A 12,108-nucleotide genomic window follows, 5' to 3' on the forward strand; every position below is an offset into this window, starting at 1 on the left:
GACTTATTTTCATTATCGAAGATTAATAATTAATAAATAACAATTTTTATCGATATTTAATACTTCATTGACATAAATAATTGAGAAAAATTAATTTAATAAATTAATAAAATAACAAATATATTTAATAATATATATGTATATAATTATTTACATATTTACATATAGTTTTATTTTTATCTTTGATATTGACAATACAAAATTGTACAATATTGACAATAGCAAAATTATCATCTTATCGGAACCATTATTTTTAAATATAACTATAATAATTACAGAATATAAAAAAAAAATTTTTTTTAAATTTAATATCATTTTCTCTAAAATTAAAAATAATTTATATATATTTAATAAACCGCGAACTTGACTAGTGAATCATTTTTTATATTAATACAACATACAAAAGATATAGAAATAGTAAAACAGAAAAAGAACAAATTTTAGTTCGCTGATTCACCGCAACGAGATGCCCGCCAACGATAAGTGACGTAACTAGAAAAAAGTGCGCATCATGTTTGGTTCTTTTTTGATATATATTTTCTTTTTCGATATTTATTTCACGATCAGTTACTGATTTATTATTAATGACATTTCTTTCAATGCTATTGTCTTCTGGTTATATGCAATGAATGCTGCATTTCTTTGTTGGTTAATGTAATGACGATTACATGAACGATGAGGTAAGAGATAAAGAAAAATGACTTATGAATCATGCTGTTTATCGAACAAAAAACAAACGGAATTGCTGGTAGCATAAATGTGAAAGATAGAGAAAGTACAAACAAAAAATGATTTAAAAAATTTTTTTGCAATTGATGTAAGAGATTTATTAGTTATTATTATATATTAATACATTTCTATATATAGAATTTGATTCTTTCGTAATAAAAAATAATTCTATAATTTTTACAATAAAATTCTTATGAATTTTTTTTATAGTATTGTTTATATTTCAAGTTTTGGTGTTTTAAAATATTATAGCTAATAATAGACAAACGAATATTAATAAGTGATTCTCAATTTTGTACTCTTTCAAATTCTTGTCATGTAAAATTATGTGCGTTTATTAATTTTATTAAATAACTGTACATGTTTTTTATCACGAAATGATTTTAGAAACATTATTTAAGCAACTACAATTATATGCATACATATAAATATATATATTTTTTAAATTCATTTACAACATTTTAAAAATGTAATTAAATGAAATATTAATATGCGAATATAATTATATATTATTTATATGATTGTACCTAAATACTTTTCGATTTCATTTATAGAATTTTTTATTTGGAAATATAGCTTTAAAAATTTATTGTCGTATAGAAAAATAATTATTCATGACAGAAAAAAAAATATGAAATTCCAGTCATTTCATTTTTAACTTATTTTTTTGTTAAAATAACTAATAACCATGATGATTAATTAATTATCTAAACAGTTGAATTTTTCTTTAATATATATATTTTATATGATTTATTAAATATATTAAATTTTATTATAATTTTTTTCAACTTTTTATCTATCCTCATTAATTGAAATTTATTCATAATCGAGTATCTGCTTTTTTAGTTTTTTTTTTATTTTATTTATTTTATTATATAATTTTTTTCTTTTTTTCTTGAGAGAATAGAAATTGTTTGAAATATTTATCTATATTAAAAATTTATTTATATTCTGTTATCGATTTAATACATTTCTTCTCTGATTTTTTTTCATTTTCTTTTTTTCACATTTCATTCTTCGAATATGCGAATATATGAGCTCATTTGATCCGTTATCTTATCAGACCATTTCTTGCATACTATCAAAGTACTATAGTATTTGTTGAGCATCATAAGAAAACAATCTTCTGGGAGGTAATTCGATAATCTGGATCAAGAATTAATAGTGTTCGATATTGTTGCTCCTATGGATTTATCAACTCGTTCGTGCTACTTTTTTGTAACTAGTTTTTTCTTGAAGTGCCCTTCATCAGCTACGTTGACCGACTTCTTTGAAACCGGTCATTGAAAAGCCTTGAAAATTCGAAGATGCTCTTTGGAAACATTAACACCTTCTTTCGTAGAAAGTCGTCAGGTGCATTTCATACAAGTTTCTTTTATTACATGTTTAACCATATACATTACAATTTGTTATTTATTACTGAAATAGTTTTATCGATACCAAAAAATTTTAAAACATCTCATAAAAAAAATAATATTAATTGAAATATATTAAATATTAAATATATATAATATTAATCAAATATAATAAATATACTTTTGTATATAATATTTTAATTCGTATAAAACAATTGTATTATACAACACAATAATTCCAAATGAATCGATATCTTAAAAAGATCAAGAAGTTCGACATTTTTCAAAATACATAAAGCCACTCGAGCACGTGCTAAACGACAGTGCCACGATTTATTGACCTTGCGATAAGATCATTAGTTCTTGCTATTTTAAAATTGGGATACTTACATAAATCGAAATGATATGCTATTCATATTATTATTTATCATGTGTATATTGAAATCTAATAAAATAAGATTTCTGTTTAATTGTCATAGAAAAAAAATGAAAATTTTATTCATATTTATATAAAAATAAAAATTATTATACATATAAATAAATTAGGTTTTAGTTTAGATAAATTTATTAATTATCACAACTAAATTTCTTAGTTATAATTAATTGTTTTATTGTCTTATCAAATAATTCGTTCGTGTTCCTATTACACACAATTTTTAGAGATTTATCTACAAACATTTTTTATCTGTTGTACACAATTATTTTCACGCGACTTCTTGTGAACTGATTTCATAGTGTTTGTCTCTCAAGACGTCCATGAGCAAATACCACGTGTCCTTAATCGATTATTTTATGATTCTCATTATCAATGCTTCTTTTATCGTCTGTACTTTGTTTCTTCCGCGAACCTTTAATTAAACATTCGTACATGGCAGGACTAAATAGAATTTATCAATATTTTTCGTTTAGTTTTTTGTAAATAAGTACAAGTATCAAACATTGGGGAAAAAAGGCGAGAAAATTATCAAAGAAGACAAAGATTTGAATATAAAATAACATGACGTTTGATGAAAAACTACCTTCAACGAGACCTTGCACGTGCAACGTGATGCGCGCTTTTATGTAGCAAAAAGGTCGTCTCGCTCTGGCAATCAAAATGAAAATCTGAAGGAAAATTTATGCGTCTTGAAGAAAAAATATGAAAATAAGTTATATTCTGATCTTAGTAATCATTCTTTCACTAAAATATTTGTAAATAGAATTAAGATTTAATCTAGATAAATCATATATACATAAATCAATTTCTAATTTCAATCTAGATAAAATTGTTTTTGCTTATAAATATGGAATAGTTTATAAGAATATAATTAATAAAATAATTTTTGATAGAAATTATGATATATAAAAATAATCTATATATAAAAAAATTAAGTGTAAGAAATTAACAATTCAAATAATATTTTAACTTGTCAGTTCCAATTAAGAAATTAAGATACATTTATTAACATTATTTCTTTTTTCTAAAAATTAGGAAAAAAATTAATATAATATAATTAATTTGTTAATATAATTAATCATAAAATATAATTATGCAAAGAATAATTTTTTCTTGATTGATATCGAATAATTTTTCTTGAAAATTAATATCGAATAGAATATTTAACAAAAATAGAAAAGAAGAAAAAAAATAATAAAAACATCAGAATTTGAATATAGATTTAAATATTTATTGCCAAACATCGGATTTCCATTTATTGTTGACGATTCATAAATAATCCAGTAATTTTACATTTATCTGAAAATTGATGGAACTTAAAAAATTAATAAGATCAAATTTTTTTTTCTCTTTAAATGAATTATTTGTAAACAATGTATATTATTTTATAATATACTATTTTATAATATATACTTCTGAAAATCTATCGCTAGGACAGAATAAATAGTAATTAGACATGTTAAGCGTTTATATAAGTATAAACAAGCACCTAAAGCTCTGATTTCTTAGTTGCGTTGTTAATCACGATATGCCGTTTCTATGACGTCCTTCGCCTAGTATTACATACATTGAATCATAACATCGAATTAATTACTACTTTTCTGCACGTCTAATTAGTTCTAATCATATTTGGATGGCCCTGATACAGTTTTTAACTATTACCGAATTAAATTAATAGCCAGAATGAAAAAGAAAAACGAAAAAGTGAAATTCATTAAATAATAACAATTTCTTTTTTTGTTTAAAATATATTCTAAAAGATTAGAGATATGATATTAATAAAACATTGCATTTGTCTTTATTTCAATTTAATAATTTTATGTTAAAATCAATAATAATCTTTTTTATCATTGCAATACATAATATAGCTTACTGAAAAATACCAAAAGAGAAATTTAAGTACTTTCAAATTCCAACTATTGCATTATATTTCAATGCATTCCATGACTGTCGGACTGAAAGAAGTTAATTATAACGGGTCGAGGGACGCTGATTGCTACTGTTACGTAAAGAATGTTTAGAGAAGCCACACTTCCTGTTTTTTGCTTTGTAGTTGTAGGAAGTGAACTATCGATATTTGTCATAACATCAATAAGTTCTAATAAATCATTTTGTGAATCACTTTTTTTTTTTTAAAAAAAAGTTGTTAAAAATGAGAATAAATTAGATCTTATTTAAAATTATAAAATATGAAAATATGGTATATATTAATAATATATATTACTTTAGTTTAAATTTGAAATAAGAGGAAAAAATATATTAATTTATTATTTTAATTTGACATTCAAAAAGATAGTGAAAAAAATGTTGAATCTGACAATTCTAATGAATTCTGTAAGGGTTACCGACCGATTGACCAAACTTATTCAACCTTTACATTAGTACACGTGTACCAACGTGACATTGACCAATTGTGAAGTTGCGAATTGTAGAATGAGTCGTTACAACCTGTAAGCATCGAAAATTATTTCCGGCAACCGGATCGGCGATACATCCTGTGAACAAACCGATAATTGTGTTTTTGTGGTTTTCACATGAAAAAAATTATCACTTAATAACAAATAGTTTAATCTTATCTTATTTGGAAAAGATTTATTTTTTATTTTTTTTTCTAAAAAAAAATAATTTTATTTAAATATTATTTATTTAAAACTAAATATTATTATTAAATATTGAATATTATTTATTTTTAAATAAATAAATAATATTTAAATATAAATGAATAAATGTAATTATTTTTTTATGGTTAAAATTTTTTTAATCGATTTTTTAATTATTTCCTTTTTTATTTTGTTAAAAATCGTATAATTAATTTTACGAAATTCTTCATAATATGTATTTTTAATTACTATTATTTTGAATATATGAAATATATATTTGAAAAAGTTGCAATTAGAAGGTCATAAAAACACAAGTTTTATCTATCCGATTAAGGGAAGCCTTCCATGCCGACTGAGCACGCTTTCTCGAGAATTTGCTGATCTGAAAGGGGACAGTGAAAAAGCACGAGGCTTATAGAATATTTCTGAATTCTACTATCTAATATTCTAAATAATTAAATTATTATTTAAAAATATTTAATTTAAAGTATTTAATTTTAGTAATATAAATTGTTAAAAATATATTTGTATTTAAGATATACATGAATCTTATATATTGAATATAATATTTAAATATTAGAATATTTAAATATTAGAATATAATACATATGTATTATATATACGAAAAATAAGTATTTTTTGTAAACTAGCATTGTTACTTATTAGAACATTGGTCTAATTCCTAAAAAATAGTTCGATACGAACTTGTGAATTTTAACGAGTTATCGACAATTGTTTGGTGTTAATTAAAATATCTCACTTGCTTTGCTCTTTCAATCATATCTGTTACGAAATCAAAAAGTGCAACAGACGGCATAGACAGCAACAAACTACTAGTAGACAGTTATTATTAGAATAAACGAGTTATAAATAATCGTCTTTATGTATCTTGAGTGATAAATTGTTTGTACAAATGATGCATGTCTCGATGATGCATTTCTCATAAAAAATAAATCCATACGATTCTGTTACGTATAAATAAATGTTTATAAATCATGAAACAACAGTAATATACAGTATATACATTTTTTTCGTTAATATAAAAATTTAAGAAATGGAAACCTTTCAATTTATGAAAGGTTATTACCAAGTAATTTATGTTTTGCTTTTTATTCTTTGTTTTCTTTTCGATATATTGATGAGTCAATGTAATTTATTTCTTCTTTTATTAGTTTAATAATTCTTCATTTGATTAAGAATTTATTAATGATAAATATTTTTTATTATTTTTTTAACATGTGATGATATTAAATTATAATATTATATTTCAATATTACAATTTTATGTTTTTTAATTAAGTTTCTTTTGTAAGTATTTTTCCATTATTTTGTAACAAAATTAATTCGTATGATATATTGTTTGTTTGGCTTCTTATCTTGTTTAACATATCGATGACGTAAAGCAAAATATTCCTAAGGTTAAAATATTCCCTTGATTAAATGCAGGTATATACAAAGTATATTATTTGCATTTTAATAAAACATTACCAATATTCTTATGATGTTTGTGATAAAGATTAATTGTTTCGTTATTGCTTTTACATTCATTTGAATGGCTTCGATATCTTCATGATAAAACCAATAGCATTCTTTACATCATTACGAATCAAGTTTCTTAATAATACAATAAATATGATTTAATTATAATTGAATATGATATTATTATTAAATTTTCAAATTTATTATTGATGAAATTATTATTAAATTTTCAAAAAAGAACTTTTTGAAAATTAGTAATTGGAATAAATAATAAAATTTCAAATTTTAATGAAATATTTTATTATATAATACATTAGCAAAAATATATCTATATTAAATAAATCGATATTAGAATATATATAATTAATCACAAAACAAAATAATATCTCAGATTAGAAAGTTTCTCCGTTTTCTCTTAGAAAATGTCGACTTATCTTATTTCTATTAAATTAGAATATTATTTATAATACAATAAAAATACTAATCAAATAGTATCGTATATCATAAATGCATTTATTTATTAACAAAATTTTTTTATTTTATTTACAGAATTCCTTCGGCAGGCCGGACGATATTGTCGCGGCGGAAACTTTGGCGAATCATGTGCGTTGTAACAATTCGTTTGTGCATGCAGTGTTCCAAGCTCAATTTCGGTCTAGTTTGACTTGTCCAAGATGCCACCGACAATCGAATACGTTCGATCCTTTCCTCTGTGTGTCAGTACCTGTCCCTCAAAATCATCGACAGATGAATCTTTTCGTGAACGTTCTTTATACGTCACAACAACCGCGGCAAGTAAAAATCGGTGTAAGTGTAAACCAGATGGCCAATGTAAGAGAACTCAGAGAAATTTTGGCCAGTGATACTGGTATCGATGAGAATCACATGTTACTCACGGAAGTTCATGATGAAGGATTTCATAGGTAAACTATTATTTCCGATTTATTCTTCTGCAAATTATATTAAATAAATGAATGTTATTTTAGTTTTAAAATACCTTTTTTTGTTATTTATTACTTACAGAACTTTCTCTGATTGCCAACCTTTATCTGTGATTACGGAAAACGATCCGCTTTACTGTATAGAACTGCCACAGTTGAAGGAACCTACAGAGCAAGCATATATTCTACTTGTATGGATTAACATTCTTATGAAAGGAGATCTAAGGCAACGTTTTGGTAGTCCATATACTATGCAAGTATCTAGAGAAACATCATATGAAGATCTACAAAAACTTTTATTAAAAGAAATGCATAGTGTTCTGGCTGATGATGTGCTTACGTCGAGTCAGAGTCCTGGACTATTTAATATTCGAGTAGCGGACCCTGCAGCTACTCCTATTCAAGATGAACATCCGTGTATAGATCCTTGTGTAGAACATCCCCTTTACACAGAACAAATTGAACAAGCATTGGCTCTCTGTGCCGATGATTCTGGTCCTCAGCATGTAAAATTAATTCTTGAATGGGATGAAGCTACTAAGTGTAATATTATTCAAGATGATAGTGATCAAATCGAAGAACATGCCAGTGTAAAACAATTGAAAACAAATTCTGAACTGGGGGGAGCTGTTACTTTAGAAGAATGTTTTGATCTATATACAAGAGCCGAAATATTAGGAGCGGAAGATGCGTGGCACTGTCCATATTGTAATAAGAAACAAGAAGTTGTGAAGAAATTGGGTCTTTGGTCTTTACCTGATATCTTAGTTATTCATTTAAAAAGATTTCGACAACAGTCTAAACAAAGATCTACATCCAAATTGACCATGTTAGTCGATTTTCCTTTGTATGGTTTCGATATGACTCCCCATCTTGCTCATAATGGGGTTCAAACGCATAATAACGTGAGTAGTTTAGGTGGTCTAGGCTGGTCACCTTGGAAAAAACCTAGACCTCGTCAACAAAATATCCCAAAATATGACGAAAACGTTTATGATCTTTATGCAATTTGTAACCATCATGGACAAGATTTACAGGGAGGTCATTATACCGCATTTTGCCGAAACCCATATGATACTCAATGGTATTGTTTCGACGATACCCGAGTAGAAGCCGTAAATGATACTAATTTAATAACAAATGCTGCATACATGTTGTTTTATCAACGTAGAGGGTTAACTAATAATTCTGGTAATTCTTCAGCCGCATCTACAAGTTCTGCCGGGTCTGGACTTGATCATTGGGTTTCAAAAATGCCACCATTTTATTTTAACAATAAGACTAATAACAATGTTTCAAATAACAATCAAAGCAAATCACAGGAAGTGTTGTGTCAAGATAAAATCGTAGAAGAAAAGAATATAACGAATTTTAATAGAGGATGTCGTAATTATGCTACTTTGCAACCGAAGAAAAGAAATGTTGCGACAGAAACGGATATTAGCCAGATCGATCACTATTCAGATGATGAAGCACCTTGTAGAAGAGAATGGGTAAATTCATATTATCGATATATATAATTTTAATTGTAGATGATTTAATAATATTATTTTACATTTATATATAATTTTTAGGCTTCGCCAAAACCTGTTCGAAAAATGTCGTCCATTACGTTAATACCGCAATCTACGATAATTCATAGTGCCAGTAGTGATCCAGACACAACAATAATACACGAGTCAACGTTGTAACACACAATTTAAGCCAGATTAGATCTGGCTCGAGCAACGCTCAATGTATAGTGCCTGGAATGGTGTGTGAAAGATCAGAAATAAATTAGAAATAAAGAGTAAAAATAAATACAAAAATATATAACAACTTTTCGCGGAATTTAACTCCATTCATTTCTTAAAAAAAAGACTTAATGTAGTCTATTTAGAAACAAATATGAAAATCTTTCACTTTGAATTTATACATATAAGAAAGCTTTTCTTTTATATTAAGCATCGACCGAACAAAGAATATCTAGAGTCTCTCTAATTTCTTTGTTTTGATATTGAAAAAAGAAAAAATAGAAAGTTACAATATTAGATGAATATTTTCTGAAAATGTAAATGAAACTCGAGGCATTAGTGATTTTTGTATTTATATCGTATTTACAAATTGCGTGAATTGTATTGTACATTCTAGTTGTTAGAAAACTTTTTAAGAAAAGGACAAATATTCAGTATCAAAAAGTATGAATCCCTTATTTACATGCTGTCTATTGTTAATACTTAGATTTTTTTCAATGCAATAGGTAACTAATATTTTACATATGTCCAACAAGAATGTACATGTGTCAAAGAAACTTTGTACGCGACTTTTTTCTCGAATTTGCGGATCGAATATCATATGCGTCGTGTTGCAATGAAACTATGACAATAACTGAATCTTATTTAGCAGGATTCATGTATTACAATGACTTTCTTTTCAATAATAATTCTTGTTTGGACATATTATATAGTTGCTAATCATTGCTTTGAATTTATGCTTAATTATAATATTTATATCATATTTGTATCACCTACTAGTGGCCTTATCTCAGTAATTAATATTAATATGTCATTTGCAATCATACAAGCATAGTTACTATTTTGACAGCGTTTTATTACCAAACATTGACATTGTATCGTGAAAGCCACCAAATTGTAACATATATATCATTAATTCTTTGGATTCTAATGAATCGACGACCAAAAAAATCAATATACTTCCATTTAAAAGTCTCGTTCTTCCTCTAATAATCGGCATAATTAAATTTTGTTATTTGAAAAAGATAATATGTCGGTTCTTAATAGAGTGGCTTTCCTAATATTCTTCAGCGATGTCTTTTTTTGTATTTTAATCTCAAATACTCTAATCTCTCAGTTGTAACGAGCATTCCACTTATTGTTAGATTTGTTTATAAATAGAAGATGATGAAAAACAGAAGCATGAAAGTGAAACAAATTTATATATATTCATATACACGTAGGTGTATAATTTGTGAGTGAAAGATATTTAAGTTATTTTAAAAGTAACATTTATTACTAGTCATATGTATCGTGGACGGGATGTGGCGACTAAAGAATGTATGTGACGAATTGTAACACAATTAATATCGAATTCATTATAATAATATAAAAAAAGATGTTTGATTGAAATAAAAAAAAAAACGTAAGGTATAGCTTGATATACATATTTTAAAGGCGTTTACACGTAAATTGGTTCCTGTGACAAGATTAAATAAGTGCCATGATGGTCTTAGAGATATAATACTCAATAAAAATTCAAATATTTTTATACTCGGTTTAATAACGATTGTTCTTTTCAAATTTAGCAATTGAAAACTTAAATATCTTAAAAATTAATCAATAATCAATAAACTATATGTAAATAATTATAGTAAAGAAATGCAATTTTTCTATAAATATTCCAATTACTGGATTTGAAAAGAGATATCACATTAAATGATCGAGTATTATTCAGTTCAAAATAAGAAGTTCCCTTCGTGGCATTTAATAAACTGCATGATAGAATGAATGCGTAGAATGTGTGATAAACAGAAGTAAAGGAAAGCCACTACCCGTTTATTATTCTATGATTTTAGAATTTTGTGCATTCACGTTAATCGACTGAGGGATATGTTATTAATTATATTATCGCTGTTTTTGTTGAAATAAATTAGGAAATGTATATATAAATGAAAAAAAACGTCATTCCACTTTGTGCACGCTGAATTATGTCAGCTTTGATCTATGATTCTAAATACTTCGCGTTTTTTGAAGTAACTGTTGATGCTTGTTATGTTTATAGACAATTAATTGCCACGCTTTTTATAATTTTTCAAGAGCACGCGTGGGAAATTCCCTTGCATCAATTCAGAAATTTCAATGTGGAAAGAAAATATCGACCAATTGTATACTAGTCTAATATATTTTATTGTAGTCTGCGAAATATATAATAATTTGTTGCATATTGAAGAAATTTGTGAAAAGATAAATATCAATTATGTCGAATTTTATTTTAATTATATCAGTTTATGAATAATAGAGTATAGATCAAATAGATAAAAAAGCAAATTTGAATTCGAAATGAGATATTGTATAATACTATTATTCAAGTCTAATGTAAAAAGTTTATAAATAATTAGGAATAAAATAAATCGTAATATACAGAGATTTGTCAATAAAAGTAATATTCATACATAAAATATTTGGAATATAGTAATTTAAAGAAAAATTATGTATTTGACTATTATTTACATTAAAATTCGATTATAAAATATGCGTTCATTTTAAAAATATATATTGATCCCAATTCTTTTGTTATTTAATAAAAATATAGTATTTATTTTGTTATACTTGAGAAATATGTAGTAAAATTAATTGTTTTTAATTTAGTAATAAACAAATTATAAAAAAATTATATAAAACAATATGATTTATATAAAAAAATATTATATAATAAATATATAAATAATTTAATAATATATTAAAAATTTAATATTCAGTATTTAATTTGAATTTTATATTTTCGCGCCATTCAATGCTATGGAGTATATATAACTATTAATAAAAAATTGTTTATTACTTTTACTTTATTTAT

At 25.0% G+C, this 12,108-nt stretch overlaps 1 protein-coding gene across 1 annotated transcript in view; it reads left to right on the forward strand.

Moving 5' to 3' along the window:
- Nucleotides 1–11,214, forward strand: part of LOC102671936 (ubiquitin carboxyl-terminal hydrolase 31-like) — a 13,199-nt gene extending 1,985 nt beyond the window's left edge. The window contains exons 2-4 of the mRNA XM_006613145.2: nucleotides 7,148–7,521; nucleotides 7,622–9,032; nucleotides 9,114–11,214. Of these exons, the coding sequence (XP_006613208.1) occupies nucleotides 7,148–7,521; nucleotides 7,622–9,032; nucleotides 9,114–9,230 (1,902 nt within the window). The 3' untranslated portion in view covers nucleotides 9,231–11,214. The remainder of the gene's footprint in view (nucleotides 1–7,147; nucleotides 7,522–7,621; nucleotides 9,033–9,113) is intronic.
- Nucleotides 11,215–12,108: the final 894 nt, after the last annotated feature.

This window comes from Apis dorsata, unplaced genomic scaffold (assembly GCF_000469605.1).
Source record: "Apis dorsata unplaced genomic scaffold, Apis dorsata 1.3 scaffold_135, whole genome shotgun sequence".
NCBI lineage: Eukaryota > Metazoa > Arthropoda > Insecta > Hymenoptera > Apidae > Apis > Apis dorsata.